At 40.2% G+C, this 20,988-nt stretch overlaps 1 protein-coding gene across 6 annotated transcripts in view; it reads right to left on the bottom strand.

Annotated features, from left to right (window-relative positions):
* The window catches only part of SPATA6L (spermatogenesis associated 6 like), a 34,845-nt gene that overhangs the window by 7,490 nt on the left and 6,367 nt on the right, over positions 1-20,988 (bottom strand). For 2 of the 6 annotated variants that reach the window (XM_054727256.1, XM_054727257.1), the window contains exons 3-10: positions 20,426-20,446; positions 19,980-20,028; positions 19,481-19,522; positions 10,434-10,558; positions 8,766-8,843; positions 5,678-5,917; positions 3,619-3,721; positions 692-726 (exon numbers count right to left, since the gene is read on the bottom strand). In XM_054727256.1, coding sequence (XP_054583231.1) covers positions 692-726; positions 3,619-3,721; positions 5,678-5,917; positions 8,766-8,843; positions 10,434-10,558; positions 19,481-19,522; positions 19,980-20,028; positions 20,426-20,446 — 693 coding nt within the window. The remainder of the gene's footprint in view (positions 1-691; positions 727-3,618; positions 3,722-5,677; positions 5,918-8,765; positions 8,844-10,433; positions 10,559-19,480; positions 19,523-19,979; positions 20,029-20,425; positions 20,447-20,988) is intronic. The other 4 variants (XM_028150546.2, XM_028150547.2, XM_054727258.1 and 1 more) reach the window with 3 other exon arrangements.

Below are 20,988 nucleotides of genomic sequence, written 5' to 3'. Positions count from 1 at the left end.
GGGGTGGGACAAGGAAGAGAATTGTGAGCAAGATAGAATACCTGCAGCAAAAGAGGTGGGTGGGAGATGTGCAGAGAAGACTAAAGACAAATGCTCAGGAGAAGAGGTCAAGGAAAGATAACTAAAATTCTCTGTGTCTGGTATGAGTTAACAAGCCAAAATGAATTCATGCTCTGAACTTTAATTTGGGAGGCCTGGAGATTATTGGGTTTGGAAAAGATTTTTTTTTCCCCCAGCTAGGAAAATTTCCTTTTTAAACAAAATATTTAAGTGCTCTGGCATAAGAAGCACAGTATACTTCGTTTTCTTTGCATATATACATTTAATACAGAACTTTGCCTCTTCACCTTGACAAGCCAATCAAGCTTCAAGAACAGGTGATTTATCACCACTAAGTATAAAGGTATTTGATTAGAGAAAAAGCAATGAAAATTCTGCTGATAAAGTAGGCATTGGGCCTCCATACACCCTCGCTCCTGATGAGAAAGAGAAGTGTATGTGAGGGAACAAACAAGTGGAAGCAAAGCAGCCAGTGGAGCCAGGGAACCTTTTAAACTCTATTCTAACCACAGCAATTCCACAAGCAGCACTGGCTACAAGTGTACTTTTCACCACTCATCGGGGGAAGCACAGTAATTAACATTAGATAGCTGGAAATAAGCTATTTTACTAACGCTACTTCTAAAATTACCTTTACGTTAGCTGCAAGGCTGTCAAGAGAAGAAGCTAGAAGAAAGAGGAACAGGTGATTCAATGACTCATTATTATCAGTTACCCCTAAAAACTGCTGTTCCACTTATTCCACAGCAGTACAAAAATATTACACAACGAATGAATTATGATAGAACTTTAAATGCTCCCTTGTAAGTTACACCTATCACTTTTAAATCTCCCTTGGGTCACAGCAACTCTCTCTCCGAGTTTTTCTGTCCTCCTGAGCTCAACAATGGGGTTATATTATCAATCGATGACTTCCCATAGCACGCATGGCTATGGAAAGAGTAAAAGAGAGTCTAAAGTGAAGCAGTAAGTTCAGTAACCCTTCAGCAGCCTGGAAAACTCATATTTGCTCAGGTGCCCAGAGCCTACAAGAAAGCCGTGTGGCTCAAATAGAAGATGCATATACTCTTCCTCTTCTGCCATTCCCTTCACATTTGGTTTCCGTGGAATCTTACTGATGCAGAAATTCTTAAGTATACTTGTCCAAGGTAGACATAAATGTTAGGCTGAGACAATGAATATGCAAGAGCTTGCAGAAACATGATGCAGCAAAAGTATAAATCGTTAGGGTTACCCTAAATACTCATAATAAGTACGTAGATCTAATGCCAGAGAATGGTAAGAAGGACTAGAAAGTGAATATATGAATACACATAAACGAAACCAAGATTAAATTGGACTTGTCCAGGTTGAGAAAAAAAGAAATGCTTTTGAAATGAGTATTTGCAAGGCCATGCCATGGCCACCATGCTCTCCCCTCACCCCACCCCCGTATGACTGGGCTTAAGCAGCAACAAGGAACTTTTCCTGAATTGCTGATTCCCCTTGTGCCACTGGCAGTAAGAAGGAAGCTATAAAAAAGGTATTTTAAAGCCTGGCAATTGGCACATGCTCTGGTGTGTGTGTCCCTCTTGTCCCAGAAGCTCTCTTCTCCCAGCTGAGCAGGGAATCAGCAGTGCTAAGGCCCTTCCCAGCAACAACCACAAACCTGCCCTATAGTGCCCTGTGCCTGATGTTGAGCGCTTACTTCCCCAGCGGGCTTGCCTTTGTTCCTTTGCTTCTCAAAGTGCCGTCCATGGACCAGTGATATCTGTATCACCTGGAAGCTTGTTAGAAAAGAAAGATCACAGGCCCTCATCCCAGCCCCACTGAATCAGAATCTGCAGTTTAACAAGATCCCGAGGTGATTCACATGCACATTCAAATTTGAGAAGCACTGCTTTATTCTACCTTAGGCCTGGATGAATGAGCTGACAGGTCACCTAAGCAAAGGTCTGGCTTGGAAGCTATAGGATCTGAGCCCAGAGGTCTGAACGTCTTCTCTAAATGTAGCTTTGCCAAAAACTTGGCATGTGACCTGTACACATTCTGTAACCTCTCTGGAACCTTACTTCTCCACCTGCCAGGATTAGAGACAGATAAAGGCCGAGACCAATGTGATTTATGAGTGCTATCATAATTGGGCTAGCATTAAGCCCAAGGTGTCCTCTCCGGGAAAGGACATTTGCTGTTGCTTGGTTTCCCAGTAATAGGGAAGGCAGTGCTGCCTTTATAGGCTACCCAGGTGATTTTCAAACCAAAGGACTTAAATTAAATGTCAGAGGTAATAAAGCACTTTCTGTGCCAAATTGTACTCTGTCCTTGGTTGGCTGCAGTCAAGCAGTCACCGTGATCCACAAACACTAGCTTGAGTTACCATAAGAATCTGTGCAGCCCTTTAAAAGTATACACCTTTGGCCCTAGCCGGTTTGGCTCAGTGGATAGAGCCTCAGCCCTCGAACTGAAGGGTCCCAGGTTCGATTCTGGTCAAGGGCACGTACCCTGGCCCTGGTCGGGGTGCGGTTGGCCCTGGTCGGGGTGCGTGCAGGAGGCAACCAATCAATGTGTCTCTCTCACATAGACGTTTTTTTCTGTCTTTCCTCTCCCTTCTGCTCTCCCTAAAAATCAATGGAAAAATATCCTCGGGTGAGGATTAACCCCCACCCCTACCCCCACCCCCAAAAAAAGTATAAACCTTTAGCCCAGCCAGCATGGCTCAGTGGTTGAGCATCGATCTATGAACCAGGAGGTCACAGTTCAATTCCTGGTCAGGGCACATGCCCAGGTTTCAGGTTTGATTCCTAGTCAGGGTTTGTGGGAGAGGCAACAGGTTGATGTTTTTTTCTGACATCAATGTTTCTTTCTTTCTTTCTTTCTTTCTTTCTTTCTTTCTTTCTTTCTTTCTTTTCCTTCCTTCCTTCCTTCCTTCCTTCCTTCCTTCCTTCCTTCCTTCCTTCCTCTCTCTCTCTCTCTCTCTCTCTCCTCTCTCTCTCTCTTTTTCTCTCTCTCTCTCTTTCTATCCTCCCCCTCTCTTCCTCACTCCTTCTCCCTCTCCCTCTCAAGTCAATAAAAACATTTTTTAAAGAAGAATGCAAAAGGGTCCTGACACCTGACAGTTTGAGATCCCCTGCCTTAATCTAATTGCTTCAGATAGAGTTGACTCGCCTCCTCGCTAACATGGAATCTTGTAAAGCAAATGTTTTACACTCTTCTGATCACCAATCCCCTGCTCTTTCCCATCTAGAGAAATGGCCAGTCTTATTTGTTGGCTATCAATGGTGCTTTTGCAAGAAGTTCACAGCAGAACAAGCTGCTCTCTGCTTTTCTAGCCCAGCTAGGAAACTAGTGCAACCAAAGCACACTGGGTGCCCAGAGTTCTCTAGGGGAACTCTCAAACAGCTTCTCTGCTGACTCTGCTCCATAGGAACTCCTTCCCTGGAAACTCCACCGCTGGAGAGTGCTTGAGAATTAAACTCCAAGTTTCCAAAGAAAACATCCCACAGAATGAAAGAAGATTTAGAAGTAGGATGCATTTGCTCCCATAGAGAAATATACAGGGGTAACAAGAAACTTGAGTACCTCTTCTCACGGGAAAGGGAAAGTTTGGAAACTTAGATTTTCTTCTAGTCTTCCGGGAATAATGCTCTGAAATATCCTCACCAAAGGGCTTTGCACTGTCCACCTGAAAGAAAAGGAAAGAAATAAGACATAAACCCACCGTGACTTGTATTACCTTCTCCATATTATCTGTAATGCCTTTCTCCCCGTCAGTCATGCAAGTGAGAAAAGAAAGTTGGGAACAAATTAAATCACAATCTCAATGTACGTTAAATGTTATCCCAATAGGGGAAGCTGTTTGTCCCTCTCTTCACTAAGGCTAACATGAAGAGATGGGCTGTTAGCATAAATAAATAACGATGGGCACAAGTTATATTCTAACCACTGGTAAGTCAAGCCCAGAAGAGACCAAGTGAAGCTTATTTTGCATTCTTTTAAAACAGGACAAGGGAGATAAGGGGATGAGAGATATCTGTAATACTATCAACAATATAAATAATAAATAAATAAATAAATAAATAAATACAGGACAGAGTTTCATGTTCCTAAACAGTCTGGGCAGTGTTAGCCTGGGGATTATCACAAGGTCACAGTTCAGTCGTTCACATTCCGGGCCAATCTGAGTGTCTGTACCCTTGAAAAAAAGAATAGTGTTGACTACATTATTTTACTTAAGTGAACATATTTTCATAAATGTTACCCATAGGTTCACCAGTATAATAAAAATAAGTAACATGATCTGCAAACAGGTTTGTGTCAAATATACAAACATCACCACTAGTGACTTTAAGTCAAATTATCAACTTTACATTATCAACAGTTAACTACTGGAGTAATAAGAACAACTGGAGAATAAGTCATGAACTAGAACATGGACTGGTGCTAATGAAGAATAGGAAATAATATCAAAATGCTTTTAATGTAATATTAATTGTATATGTTGAGAAACTAATCTGTATATACTACAGTATGACTACGACTTTGTAGAAAAAAAATCAAGTCTTATGAATATTAAAAAGATTAAAGAAAATGCATTAAATTAAATACTTATTTTTATTATACTGGTGAACCTATGGGTAATTTTTTGAACATTTCTGTATTTCCATTACTTTTATAATAGTTAAAGAAATTAAGGAGACTAAAAGAACTAATGTTATTAAATTTGCCCACTTCTCCCTGAAGGTTAAATCTAAGGTACATTTGATCAAGGGCTTTGAATATGACACATCATTGCTTTTTCCTGCAGAAACATTTTTTCCCTGCTCTTTAAAGTATGGCTAATGAGCAACAACCTTATTAAAAAACTCAAGTAGTTTTCTTTAAAACTGATGAAGCTTTAGTTTTAGATTGTACAGAGTATATGCCAGACTTTGTTATGCGTCTTCCAACCATCAGTTCACTAATTCTTCCGGATAAATGGTGAGTTGCCATGTGTAGTCATCACACTCAATAATTTTCGAAAATTAAACATAGGGATGGCTGATATTTACTGAGCAAATCCTCTGTACAAGACATCTTTATAAGAGCTTCCTGAATATGGCTCTAGAAAGATAACATAATCATCATTATTATTCAGTTTGAATTCCCTTTTTATTTAATACTAGAGGCCTGGTGCATGAAATCGTGCACGGTGGGGTCCCTAAACCTGGCTAGAGATCAGGGCCAATCGGGGCCATATCGCCCAGTCCCTATCAGGGCCAGGCTAATCGGGGCCTGCTGGCCAGGGGATGGACAGGGGGAGGGACCATGGGAGGTTGGCCAGCTGGCTGAGGGGAGGGACTGCAGGAGGTTGGCCAGTTACAGAAAGGGACTGGGAGAGGTTGGTCAGCTTCAGGAGGTTGGCTGTGGGAGCACACTGACCACCAGGGGGTAGCTCCTGCATTGAGCATCTGCCCCTGGTGGTCAGTGCGTATCATAACCACTGGTCGACCAGTCATTCCAGTCATTCAGTCATAATGGTCGCTTAGGCTTTTATATATATAGATTACCCAATTATTTTTATAATCCAAACTTCTTGTATTCTGAACTCATTCACAACCTCACCATTCCAAAGAACTCTGATAAATAATTTTAGGCTCACATGTCTAACTACAAATGGAGGTTTGCTTTCTCCAGAGATTCTGAAATTATTTCCAAGGTTCAGTTGAGCTGGTTGGTCCTGGAAGAAACGTTTGGTAGAATATGGAGAGGGCTCCCGGAAATGTACGCTTTGGGGCAGTCTGTTGAGATTAATTTCTCTTGGCTTCATATGTGTATTATTTAAGGGGAATGTTGGTCCGTATGATGTAAATAAAGGCCTTTGTGACTTATATCTTTCTTCCTGGAACCAAAAAGAGAAACAATTCTTTTAAAAACAAAAATGGGGGGAGGGGGAATTCAAACAGAACATGACTGTATTTAATTGAACTTTGTTAACTAAGGTAGAAGACTGAACATCTTAGATTTATAAAACAGGAACTCAAGGAAGGGCATTTCTCTACTTAATTTTTCTTCAGTTCAGCTTAACATCACTAGTATTTATAACTCACTAGTATGTTACATTTCAAATACCAGTGAAATTTATTTGCATTAGGAGACAGTTGGAAAGTATCAGACACTTCCCCCAGTTACAGATAGATGATTGATCGAAAAAAAAGACATAGAGAGAGATTGAGAGAGAGAACTGGCATATACTTGGATCCAGCCATTTCACTTCAATTCATTTATTTTAAGGAAATAATTATGGCTATGTATTTAGCTAAAAAAAATTCTTCAAACAGTTCCAAAGTGAGAAACCAACCAGATTGGTGAATGGTAGGTAAGCAATTGTCTTTCAGCTCCCAAACCCACCTTTTATACTCAGCTTTATGATAGGAGGGCTGGCACTCTGCAAACCCCTTCTGCTTTTCCAGCTACTGTTAGGCTCTACCACTAGAAAGCACTAGAGGGAGACTGCAAGATGGAATCAGGAAGACAGAGCTTGCCACTTCCAGTTTTGCATTCTATTCCTGACAGCATCACCCCAGCAACCATTCTTCACCTTGGCAACAGCAAATGGTTCCAGTTTATAGATCTCCCCACTCCAATAATCCCAGAACTAGTCTCATTGTGCCCCCCTCAGGCATTCCAGCACTCAGGGATTTGAATCTCGCCCCATGGAATCTGAGGCACCAGCGATGAGCAGTGTCCCTCCTCAGAGGTCGGAGTCCCAGCTCATCGAAGTCCTACCTTTGATTTTCTGAAGAAGCACCCAGGAAGGCAGCCTCTCCCCAGGGTCCCTTTGCTATGGGATCCCCTTTCTGTGGGGTCTCTTCCTCAAGCTTCTATGCTCTTCCCTTTGTTTCCTCAGCCTTAGGCGTGGAGCTGCTTCCCACAGTCACTATCCCCACCACTTCAGTGTTACCCTTTACCTCGCAGCATTCTATCCCCTGCTTAGCCTTCCTTTTTTACATGAAATCTTTCTGTTAAAATAGCACGTGTGGTTTGTTTTCCTGACTGGACTGTGACGTATCAGCTAAGTGCCCAACAATAGGAAAATGATTGGCCAAACAAATTATGGCACTGCCATGCAATGGCATCCAATGAAGCCATGAAGATTTGCCTGGTATAAAAGTACTTAAGGACATCAGGACATGTTCATGGTATATTAAGTGAAAAAGAAAGGGCACAAAATAGTATGATCTTAATCTTTTAAAATAAAAGTGTGTTGTATAGAAGAATATACTCAAAAATTAGTCATCTCTAGATAGTAAGAATAACATAACTTTGTCCTTTTGCTTATTCATATTTTATAATTTCCAAAATAAGGGGATACTTCTAAGAGAAATAAAAGATACTACTTTTAAAAGTTAAGGCTTAGCCGAAACCGGTTTGGCTCAGTGGATAGAGCGTCAGCTTGAGGACTGAAAGGTCCCAGGTTCGATTACGGTCAAGGGCATGTACCTTGGTTGCAGGCACATCCCCGGTAGGGGGTGTGCAGGAGGCAGCTGGTCGATGTTTCTCTCTCATCGATGTTTCTAACTCTCTATCCCTCTCCCTTCCTCTCTGTAAGAAATCAATAAAGTATATTTTTTTTAAAAAAAGTTAAGGCTTAAAATGAAGATATACATTAGTAGGTTTTAAAAAAGATTGAAAACCTCACTGTGCACACATATCGAACAGACTGAAGAAAGTAGTGGGTAAAGAAAGAAAAACTAAAAAGCAGCTAATGCTTTCCTTAAAATTAATCATTGGTCTCCAATTATATGAGTTATAATGCCCAGAGGATTGATGGATTTGCACAGACCCTTGTCATTCAGTATCCACAGCCCACATTTTCAAGGTCTTCTAGACTGGATTAGGCAAGATTTAGGATGACAAGTATTTAAAGAAGGATATTACATTCATTCACTTCCATACTGTTCTAGAAAGGACTTTAAATGGTTACAAAATATATGTGCAATAAGATAAAAGAAAAATAGAAATAAATCAGAGTGAAGGGGAAGTTAGGGCTGAACAAGAGAGTAAAATAGAGGTAGTGCTTATGGATGCCCAGGACCCTTCATGGTTACCAACAATGGCCATGAATACAACTCTGAGCTTCAGCTTCAGCTTCAGCATAAGGAAGAAGGAACCACTACTGTTCATAAGATCAAGAATAAAAGTCATTGCCCTAGCTGCTTTGGCTCAGTGGATAGAGCATTGGCCCACGACTAAAAGGTCCCAGGTTCTATACCAGTTAAGGACATGTACCTCAGTTGCAGACTCAATCCCAGCCCTGGTTGGGACACTTGCAGGAGGTGACCAATCGATGTATCTCTCTCAAATCGATGTTTCTCTCTGTCTGTCTCTCCCTCTTCCTTCTACTCTCTCCAAAAATGAAAAAGTATCCTCAGGTGAGGATTAACAACAACAACAAAAAGAATAAAAGTCATGAAACAACAACCAAAAAAGCTAACTAGCTTACACATCAAACGTGTGATCTTAACCCTAGACCATTCTGCTCCACCAACTATACCTTGATGAATATGTGCCAAGCATAATCAGTCTCATGTGACAGGCAGAGCAAATAGTTTGAATAAATTCAAAACTAGCAATAAGTCTCCACGTTTTTATTTATCTAGCTGTATCTAAACTTGGTAAACTGAGTTCTTTAAATTTGTGGAGAAAATTCCTGACATTTCTATTACTGGCTTCTTGATTATACTTACAAGAAATCTGTTTCTATGCAGAAACACACATTCTCTGATGGCTGTCCTTGTAGAAAACTCTATTTTTGGAGCAATACCCTAAAAATAAAACAGCATAAAAGAAGCAAACAAAATTATTGGAACAGTATTTTTGCCTATCCCATCCTAATTTGAAATCGTGCAAGAACTTAATTGCTCTTTTGTGTGGTTGGCATTATCCATATCCATTACCTAAAATATGCACATAACAAATATGTATACACAATGAAATATTATTCGGCCTTTAAAAAGAAAGACATCTTACCATTTTCAACAACATAGAAGAAGCTGAAAGACATTATGCTAAGTGAAAACCAGACACGAAAAAATTAATACTGCATTATCTCACTTATATAAGGAATCTAATATAGTCAGACTTGCAGAAGCAAAAAGTATAATGCTGGTTGCCAGGGGCTGGAGGATGGGGGAAATGGGTAGATGTTGGTCAAAGGGTACAATGTTTCATTATGCAAGATGAATAAATTCTGGGGATCTAATGTATAGCAATGTGACTATAGTTAACAATACTATATTGTATATTTGAAATTTCTAAGAAGGTAGACCTTAAGAGTTCTCACCACAAAAGTAAAGAAAATGGTAACTAGTAACAGTAAATGATGGATATGATAATTAGCTTGTGGCAATTATTTCACAATGTAGATATATATAAAAACATCAAGTTGTGCACTTTACAATTTTTATTTGTCAATTAGACACCAATAAAGATGAAAAATAAAATACTAGTATAGCATATACTTAATAAGAATAGCTAAACACTTAAATAAATTGTATTATATGCCCTGACCTAAGTGCTTTGCATATAGTAACTCATCTAATCCTCAAAACAACCCCATAAGGCGGGTCCTAATAATATCTAGTATCTATACTTTGTAGAGGAGGAACTAAGACACAGAGAGTAACTTGTCCAGCTAGTGATGGCAAAGCTGGTTGCTGAACCCAGGCATTCCAACAACAGAGTTGCTGCAGAGTCAGAAATTATCACAGATAACATCAAAATGAATATTCAAATTTGGGTTCAGATAATGCCCCCAAACAGTTAGGCTATCGATTGAATAACTGCCCTATCTTTTAATATCCTTCTTTAGTACCAGTCAGTGAACCTCTGTCCGTTTCCCCTCCATTAAGTGGAGGCCACAGTATCTGCCTCAGCTCACTTGAGAACTGTTATGAGGAAAATAAGATACCATATGAAAAACCAACTGGCAAAATAAATGAGAAGTAACATTATTACTATTACTGCCCTATTTACTCTTATTATTGCTAATAGCTGTAATTAAATAAACTGACATGAAGGAAGCCTCTCTGGCCAATAAAAGTGGGGAGCAGGTGAAAAGCTCCATCCTGCATTAAGAGGAGGTAAAAAAAAATCATCCTTATAATTATGTGACAGTGTGAATATGGCAATGATTTAGCCAGATTAGGTAAGACTCCCACCTCTCAGATCAATAATGGTAATCAGTGTAATTTGGCATTCCGAGTGGGGCATCTAAACAAGACTGCTAAACAGAATAACAGGGGTACTGACCAAGATAAAGTGATCAGTCCAAGAACAAGCCCTATCAGGAATAAAATGCTCCGGTCCTAAGAATTGCTTTTCCAACAGAAGCCAGCTGGGCACAGATCACTTACTGGAAAACCTGCAGCCGTTTTCATGAGCACCTCCCTACCTATGCCAGGGTTCGAAGGTGTCAGCTTGGGCTCAGGAAAAAGAAATTCCCGTGTGTTTTCTTCATAGTAGGCCAACTCTTCCCACACTAGGAAGGAAGAAGAAAAGTCAGAAGTAGATTTATGTTCTGAAAAATGATGCATCTTCATCCCAAGTTTAACAACATAAAAGCTTAAATAGGTGATAGCAGAGAAGGCAAGCAGATAAAAATAAACATTTTGAATGCAGTACCTGTTATTCAAGAGTCAGATGCCTTCTACTACTTTTTATCTCATGGACAAGTTTTAAAACCCTCCCCAAGTCATGACAGAGATAAAACACTATCTAAAGCGTTGTTCTACAAAACAGAACAAAGAGGAAATTTTCTTTCCATCTATCCATCCATCCATCCATCCATCCATCCATTCTTTCCTTCAACAAATGTTTTCTAAGGACATACCATGGGCCAGGCCTAAGGGTAGAATAGGAATAAGGTAGACAATGCCCTGTTCATGCAAAAGATACAGTGCAGACTGGAGTTCCATGTGTTCTGTGACATAGGGATGCTAATGTCCCAGTGGCTCAGAGCACAGCTAGAGCTGTGGCTCTTAGCAGGGCTGGTGCCAACACCAGGGGACATCGCATGGTCAAGAGTCAACAGCCCCTGCAATGCTCACGACACTCCTGCACAACTTTCTAACATCCTGCCAGACATTCTTCCAAGTGAGGAGCTATTTTATAACTATCAGAGCCTGGACCTTACCATTACATATAAACACAAAGCACTTTTTTGCACAGTTTTGAAATACACTGGATTTTCAGGAATGCAGTTTCTGTGTACATTAAGGAAAAACTGTACTTTGCTGTTTGGATCTTTACTGAGATCCTTTTGGCATTTTGAAAATCATGTCACATCTAAATACTTCACTATGCTCAACATTCACATGTTGATATGCACGTCATCTTATTTTAAATAACTTCCTTTTCATTTCTCCTTTATATTGCAGTTCAAATACTGTGATTTGTATAAGTTGGTTCTATTAACTATGAATATTTATTTCAATATGGTAAGAGGATGCTACAAAAGGAGATATTAGGTCTAATAGGATTGAGAAGGGCTGAACTAAAGGATGGAGCAGCTGCTATCTGAGCCCTCCTTGTCTACACAGGAGGTGCTACACAAGTGGTTTGGACTAAGAGCGGCACCTGTACGGAGAACTGCCAAAATAGTAACGTAGTCAATGAGGTAACATTACCGTTTGGTGACTGCCATTTTATTTGTGACAAGAATTCTTGGTATATCAACTGTAGAAAATAACTCACCTTCTATCAAATAGTATAATGAATTCAATTCTTCCTATTCATTCCACTTACTGGGTTCTAGTAAGGATAAATGTGTAAAAAGAAAGCATTCTATTTTTTCATAATATAATTTCTTTCTACTCTTCCCCTCTCAGACATGCTCCAGCCACAATAAGCTAACAAGGTATCTTTCCCTCCTCTTCTGTGCACTTGCTCAGCTTAGGCTATTCCTTCTAAAATGTCTTTTCTTCCTTCCCATCTTGTTGAGATCCTATTCATCATTCAAGTCTCACCATAAACGTCTTATAGTGTATCCAAACAGGTCTCAAATAGAACTCTTGATTTTGTTTCCCCACCAATAAGCTCTCCCCTATGTTCCCATCAGAGGAATCAGTTGCTGAAGCCAAAAATCTAGGATTTGTCCTTGGTTCTACTCGTTCACTCCTTACATCAATCCATTAGCAAGTCCTGTTGACTCTGTCTCCAAAATAAACCTAAAAACTGTCCCCTTCTCTCCATCTTTATAGCTACTTCCCTGGTCCAAGCCCTCACCCCCACTCTCCTGGACTACTGTCATGACCTCCTAGCTGGTCACCCTGCTTCTATTCTTTCTGCACTCAAACCCATTCTCCACACACTGTGATATTATAAATACATCAGATGGAGCTTTTCATCTGCTCCCCACTTTTATTGGCCAGAGAGGCTTCCTCCATTCAGTGATCTCAGAAGTGCAAACAAAAAATGGAAATGATATGACAATTTCCTCACCCATCGCTAGCAACAAAATACAACTTTCTACTGAAGCCTACAGTACACTGGTTAGGAACTCAAGTTCTAGATTCAGACAGACCTGGTTCGAATCCTTGCTTCACTGATTACTAGTTATGTGGCTTTGAACAAATTATGTAAACTCCTTAACTTCAATTTCCTCTTCAGGAAAATGTAAAACTCATAATAGTACCTGCTTCTTAGAGCTATTGTGAGGACAAATGACAAACACATGTGAAGTGCAGAGCGCAGTGCCTGACATGACCTGCTATTATCAATGTAAAAATGTCAGCACTCCACAGGGATGTTACAGCAAGAGCCTCGGTTGTAAATAATAAGCATATACACAGGATAAGCAATTCTCATAGGCCAAGCGAAATGTCTGAAAAAAACTCCATCATGTTCTTAATAGGCTAATGGCACAGACAGGGACATCATCAATACCATCAGTGAACAAGTACTCCCCCAGAAAGAAAACAAATTAGACTTCAAGAAAAATAATTTTAATAACAATATTGGTTCGAGAAATATCTAGCATTTATAAAGCATATCAGAATTGACAGCTTGCTTCCCAATATGGGGTCTCATTTTATTCCTTCTTTGCAAATAAGGAAACGGAGGCTCTGAGAGTTTAAGACACTCGTCATGATGCTACCTGGCAAGTAGAAATTCAAAACCAGATCATCTGCCCTAGCCAGTGTTGCGCAGTGGTTAGAGTGTCAGCCCACAGACTGAAGGGTCACGGTTCGATTCCAGTCAAGGGCACATACCTTAGTTGCAGGCTCAATCCCCGGCCCCAGTCGGGGCATGTGTGGGAGGCAACCAATCGAAGTGTCTCCCTCACATTGATGTTTCTCTCTGTGTGTCTCTCCCCTTCCCTTCCACTCTCTCTAAAAATCCGTGGGAAAAATACTCTTGGGTGAAGATTAACAACAACAACAAAAAATACCACACACACACACACACACACACACACACACACACACACACCATCATCTGAGGCAAAAGTTATTTCCTGCTGATGCCTAGTAAGCATCATGACAGAGTATAAAGTCAAACTCTGAATCAGAGAACAGGTGCCCACTAAAATAGCATTTTACAGCTGGGCTGAATATATATGACACATTCCAAAGTCAATAACAGCACCAAGCTCACTGTCAAACAGGATTATGCTGCCCCCCTGTGTTCATTCACTTTTTCCCATCTTTGTAAACTGAAGAACCAGGGAGGAGTCTATTGCTTCTAAGCCAAATCATTGGACCTCTTCCTTCCTTAGCAGCAAATCTGACGTACCTGTATCATTAGTTTAATTATCATAATCTGTCTTCTGACTATAAGTCTGTTTGAAAACAACATGAAAAAGTATAAAACAGTAAAGTAATATATACAGCAAAATGAAAAGTAACCATTCAGCCAATGAAGAACTGGTCCCTATAAAACCAGATGTGGCTCATGTGACCACATCTGGAGAGAGAGAGAGAAAGAGAGAGAGAGAGAGGATATGCAAATTAGCCGGGCTCAGGAAGAGGCTGCATCACAACTGGCTCAGGAGGAGTTGCGTGCACAGATGTGCGGGAGGGAACTGCATGCCGCCCCCAGCCTCAGCAGCCGTGGGGAGGCTGGGCTGGGGACGGGCTAGAGTGGAGACACAACACACAGGGCACTAGTTCCAAGCCTTCAAGGCACAGCTGGGAGCAGGCCCCCAGCGGACACACACAGGGGTGGTGGCGTGCTCTGAGCAGCCACAGCGCAGCTCGGAGTACGCCCCCACCCCAGCGGACACACATGGGGGCGGGGGGGTCTCTGCGTGTGAGCTGCAGAGGAAACACCTTTTCTGACCGCTCATTGGCTAAGCTCCCTGTACACCGCCACTCACAATATACTTGGTAACTTGGGTAATAAGAATCCAAGAAGGTGATCTAGGGTTTTTCCACCTCACTCCTGAAGGAAAAAACGAAGGTCCGCTGCTGGAGGGGCTAAGAAATGTCATATCCTGTTCTAGTCAGTTTGACTCAGTGGATAGAGCCTCAGCCTGCGGACCGCAGGGTCCGGGTTCTATTCTGATCAAGGGCATGTACCTAGGTTGCAGGCTCCTCCCTGGCCGGGGCCCAGGTCAGGGCTCATGCAGGAGGCAACCAATCAAAGTGTCCCTCTCACAATGATGTTTCTCTCTGTCTTTCCCTCTGTCTTCCCTGCTCTTTAAAAATCAATGGAAACATATCCTCAGGTGAGAATAAAAAAGAAAAGAAAGAAATGTCATATCCTATGAAAGACACATCTTGAAAATGCCTAAAGAAAGTTGTCATTTGCCAGGACCGGTTTGGCTCAGTGGATAGAGCGTCGACCTTCGGACTCAAGGGTCCCAGGTTCGATTCCGGTCAAGGGCATGTGCCTTGGTTGCGGGCACATCCCCAGTAGGGGGTGTGCAAGAGGCAGCTGATTGATGTTTCTCTCATCGATGTTTCTAACTCTCTATCCCTCTCTCTTCCTCTCTGTAAAAAATCAATAAAATATATTTTAAAAATAAATAAATAAATAAATAAATAAATAAAGGATGTGCACTGCAGAGTTTATTGAAATTGGAAACAAGTAAAAAAAAAAAAAAGTTGTCATTTTTTCATGGTGAAGGGACTGGAGTCTGTGTTGATGAAAACACCTTGGCGGCTGCAGCAGCCAGCAGTGGCAGCAGCAGCGGGGTGATGGGGGTGGCACCTTCACCTGATCAGCCTGGTTATCTCCCACAGAGGGAGACCAGACTGCGGCTTAGGCCTGCTCCCCAAGGGGAGGGCTAAGCTGTCAGTAGGACATCCCCTGAGGGCTTGTGGACTGTGAGAGGGGGCAGGCCAGCCTGAGAGACACCCCACCCCCAGTGCATGAATTTCATGCACCGGGCCTCTAGTTTTTACATAATTATCAAGCATCACGGACTAGCAGATCAAGAGGGTTTATCACTGCCACTCTGTGACTAGTGCCACCTACGTGATACCAGGAAGTGGCACAGTGTAGGGCATATATGCCCTCAATAAACATATGTTAGACAAAGTAATGGATCAGTGTATAATACATCTGAAACTGGGTAAACTTGTTATTTTGAGCAATTCAAATTTAATTGCACTCTGAAATGGAGGGAATGTAGACAAAAGGAAAATAAGTGTATAATAAAGCCTCCATTTTGTATCTGATTAACTTTTGAGTTATAACAGTATGCATATACCCAGCTTCAATATTCTCCAGTCATCGTAGTTTTAAACAATTCTTGCAACCTTCCCACAGATGGATTTCTGGTCATGTGAAAAAACATATGGCAGTCTAAAATATATTTAAATTTAAAAAGCAAGTTGCAGAATATATATAATACTAAATATACATATCATAAATACTGGATACATTATATATATATAATTTTAGGGTTGTTTGAATATACTAAATGCATTATATATGCTAAATATATCTTGAAGGCCTAAAAAGATATACAACAAATTGTTAATAGTAATTATTTTCAGGAGTTGTTGATGGCTGTGGCTTTTGGCTTTTTATCTTACAAAACTACAGGCCTGGTGCACAAAATTCTTGCACTGGGAGGGGGGAGTCCCTCAGCCCAGCTTGTGCCCCCTTGCAGTCCAGGAGCCCTCAGGGGATGTCCCTCTTGATCTGCTAGTCCGTGATGCTAGATAATTATGTAAAAACTATGCAGGCAGTCAGCCGCTGCGCTCGCCAGCAATGAGCCCAGCTTCTGGCAGAGCGGCGCTCCCCCTGTGGGAGCACACTGACCACCGGGGGGCAGCTCCTGTGTTGAGAGTCTGCCCCGTGGTGGTCAGTGAGCATCATAGTGACTGCTTGTTCTGCCATTCAGTCTATTTGCATATTAGCCTTTTATTATACAGGATTTTTGTTAATTAAAGGTGTTACAGTGAGAATATTAGGTACTGGGTAGTTTTTCAATTCATGTAAAATTGAATAAGACTAAAGTGGGCCTGCTTCTATTTTACTAGCACACTAAAATAAAACTTGTCAGTTAGCAGATTTATGTCTCAACATAAAATTAGGTCAAATAGGAAAAAAATCTTATGGGGGGGGAAAAAACACACCTCAATGCCCTGATTTTGGCCTGTCACTTTTAGGGTGAAAAACATTCAGTGAGAATTTCTGAAAAGAAGGTAGGAGACATCTCTGATCTTCCCTCTGTTATGCCTACCTAAGAAAGTAAATGACATTAATAAGAGTGTCGATCCCTAGATGCATGGAGAGTGGGGTTCTTGTCTGTTTTCAGAGCCTGCTTCTGCTAATGAACCAAGAGGCAGACGAAAGAACTACAGACTCCTGGATCCACTCCACTGGGGGCTTTGACCCACTCCAGGGACAGCAACAGTAGGCAGGCCTATGATCCTCATAAAAACCTCCACAGCTACCTCTGCTTTAGCTGAGGCATCTGCCAGTGAAGTAATGGAAACTTGCTGGGGATTGGTTTACTCCCAGGTTACAAGACCTGGCTCAAGCTAGTAATTCTGTCCTTTGCAAATATACCAAAATAATTTTTATATAGATGTGAAAGGCAAAGAAAACTAAATGCTCCACAATACCAATTTAAAAACAATTATGACTACAGAAAAATATATAGCTATTGAAAATGACAAACAAGTAAACTATAAGCAAGTAAACAATGCAGAATGAAAGAACAAAACCCAAAATGTTATCTACATACTGTTTAATCCTGTATAATAAAAGCCTAATATGCTAAGTGTCCAGTCGTCTGGTCGTCCATTCAACCAATCAAAGCATAATATGCTAATGATACGCTAAGGCTGCTCAACTGCTCGCTATGACATGCACTGACCACCAGGGGGCAGATAGTTGACCTGTTGACCAGTCTCTATGTTGTGCACTGACCACTAGGGGGCAGATGCTCCAACTGGTAGGTTAGCTTGCTGCTGGGGTCTGACAGATTAGGACTGAGTGAGATGGGCCAGACACGCCCTGGAGCCCTCCCATGGTCCCTCACCGGCTGGCCAACCTCCCACGTCCCTACTCGGCCCCGATTGTGCACCAGTGGGGTCCTTTGGCCTGGCCTGCACCCTCTCGCAATCTGGAACCCCTTGGGTGATGTCAGAGAGCCAGTTTCAACCCTATCCCACAGGCCAGGTGGAGGGACCCCACTGGTGCACGAATTCGTGCATCGGGCCTCTAGTAAACCTATAAAAACACATAAGTAAATTAATGAAGCTTTTTATAGCTATTTAAAATAATGATGTAGAACTAGGTTTTCTCATCATTTGGGGATGCTTTTTATGACAAGGTAAAACTATGAAGATTCTTTCATTTGGGGGAAGGGAAAAGGCAAAAATATATAATAGCAAAGATCAGAAGAGAATTAGAAATTTTTAGGTATATTCATTCTCTCTCTCTCTCTCTCTCTCTCTCTCTCTCTCTCTCACACTCACACACACACACACACACACACACACACACACACGTACACACACGACCAGATAATTTGCTACATTGAGAGACTATGTATGAGAACTGATGCGACCAGATGGCAGTTTCTACGCTCTCACTAGCTCGGGTCACCAGGCATTCAAGACATACCACAAAGCGAAGGCATCATAGAACGTTCCCCCCTAAAGCTCCATGATTCTAGTACAGAGGTCACAAATGTTTTCTGTAAAAGTCTAGACAGTAAAGATTTTATTTTATTTTTTGTTTTTTTCTGGGGCGGGGGGCAGAACAGTAAAAATGTTAGGCTTTAAGTATGGTCATAACTATTCAACTCTCACTGCAGTGTGAAAGCAGCTATTGAACAACACTTAAACAAATGGACATGGATGTGTTCCAATAAAACTTTATGAACAATGAAATTTGAATTTAAAAATTTTCACATCACTAAATATTTGTATTTTTTAATTTCTTTCCAACCATTTAAAAATGTAACAACTGAAGATAGTTTGGCAGTTCCTTAAAAAGTTAAGCACGGAGCTACCCAATAATTCTACTCCTAGGTGTATACCCAAGTGAAATGAAAACATGTACTCACCCAACAACTTGTTAATGAATGCTGATAGCAGTATTATTCATAATATTCAAAATGTAGGAACAACCCAGTGTTCATCAACTGATGAATGGGTAAGCAAACTTACCCATATAAAAGAATAGAATTGTATATGTGATATATCGATATAAAATAATGTTATTCTACCATAAAAAGGAATTACTGATATATTTATAGCATGGATAAACTTTGAAGCATGCTACCTGAAAGAAGCCAGACATAAAAGACCATATGTTGTCTGGCTCCATTTACATGAAATATCCAGAATAGGCAAATGGATAGAGACAGAACATAGATTAATGGTGGCCAGAGGCTATGGGGAGGAAGGAATAATGAGTGACTGCTAATGAGTATGGGGTCTGTTTCCAGGTAATAAAACTTTCTGGAATTAGATAGTGATCATGTTTGTACTACCTTATAAGCATACTAAAACAACTGTACTGTATTTAAAATGGTAAATTTTATAGTATATGAATAAACTCAATTTTAAAAGTGTAGAAATTTAGCTCATGAGCCATACGAAACAGTGCAGCTGGATTTGCCAACCCTGTTGTAGCAACTGGTAGAGAAGATGGCTTTGGGCTTTACATACATACACACCCACACACTCCACAATTAAAATATAGTCAAAGGCAAAAACTTGAAAGAAGCTGAGCCAGGATGGAAAAAAAGTATTTTATAATAATTAAAGTTATTAAAAAATGGAAAGTGAAAAACCCACCAAACCCATAAAGTTACTCTTCTGGAAGAGGACAAAATGAAACAGACTGGGGGGGGGGGGGGGCGATGGGAAATAGTGAGTATTATATAAGGGACAACTTTTAAATACCAGTCCTCATTGTGTCATGCCAAAATCCTTTTAAACTTAAAAAAAAAAAAAAAGCTAATTTAGAAATGCATTTACTGGCACATTACCTGGAGGCACTAGCTGTATTAATTCAAACCTGGTTAAAATGCCTAAAAAAGAAAAAATTAGATTTTAATACTTTAGAAAATTGCCAGAATTTTTCATTAATTGCTAGGTTTAAAACTGCTATAACAATCCATTTAATTCCCATTTAATTTAAACAGCACCATGGTTAGGCGCAATTAACCAGCTTTGAATTCTCAACAGTGGAATTAAATGGAAATTAAATATATTATTATTTTTTAAAAATAAAATAAAAAATAAACAAGTTGAATTGTACCTTCTAGTATATCCCATCTATATCTAGAAAAGAATTTGTAATCAAATAAAAAATGTGATTCAAATTTTACAGACTCTCTTGAATATTAACATAGATCAAACATGGAAGTATCACAACTTAGAAAATAGTAGAATTTTATATCTGTGAATTATAGACACACAATATAATAGTCTTTCTCTTTTTTTGTGGGGGGAGGGGGGAGTTGGGAAGGGATAGAGAGTACTTACTTTCTAAAATGTCGGCTACAGCTCCAGGATCTATTGCATTTTCAAATAACTGCAGGGGGGAAAAATGAAGAAAATAAATTTTCAAAGTTGCATTAATATATAGTTATAGAAATTAGAGATTACATTCTTCCAAATAATTAACACACATCAAATCCAGCCATATAATATTTTAGGATTCAGCAGAAATACCTTTAACAGGTATGTGGTTAAAAGTTCAATAAATGACTATAGGATAAATGAATGAGAATTAGCAAAACAATACCAAGTGCCAGGAAAATCTAAGTTAGCTGAATGTACCACATGCTCAAAATGTCATCAACTTGACCTAGCCCTACAGTTTGTTGCTAAAAGCATATCTGGCATCAACCTCAAAGAGTGTTGAATACCTAAAACACAATCTGCATACCACAGATATTCATAAAATGTTAACTGAATGAATGACTTACCTTGTCAAGGAATTGGTTGTGCTAAAAAAACAACAACACATAAATAAAAATTCTAACTATGTGAATCACAAAAAGAAAGCTAAGTGCTAGTAGCTACATTCCCACAAAATTCAAAAATAACTAGAGAGAGGGAAAGCCTCATAAGTTAAGTGTATCATGAAGCACAAAAAATAACTGTGATACCTGTCTAGCCAATGCCAAGTCTGCATATTTCGTCCTTCAGATTAAAAGAGCCTGGGATAGGACTGAAATAAAAGGCATACTATTTCCCTCTCCCTGAATTCTAGTGCACTATAAAAAATAAAAAATAAAGTTTTCAGCAGAGTTTAATTTCAGGTTTTAAAGTTCTGATTGAAATAGTGTTTAAACCTATGCATGGTTAAACTCTGCTCTTAATTCAAAACTAGGTCTATTTTAACTATAAAAATGAGGCTGTCCCCTGTAATTTTTGTGTTACTGACTTGGATTTACCAAGCAAATTTGGGTGATTCCCCCCCCCCCCCCCCCACACACACACCTAAACTATTTTAGCCCTTCACTTCATCTATGTCTAAGGATATCCT

The sequence above is a fragment of the Eptesicus fuscus genome, chromosome 15, assembly GCF_027574615.1.
Source record: "Eptesicus fuscus isolate TK198812 chromosome 15, DD_ASM_mEF_20220401, whole genome shotgun sequence".
Taxonomy (NCBI): domain Eukaryota; kingdom Metazoa; phylum Chordata; class Mammalia; order Chiroptera; family Vespertilionidae; genus Eptesicus; species Eptesicus fuscus.
The sequence above is the reverse complement of the archived record's forward strand: the minus strand, read 5'-3'. Positions and strand labels throughout refer to the sequence as shown.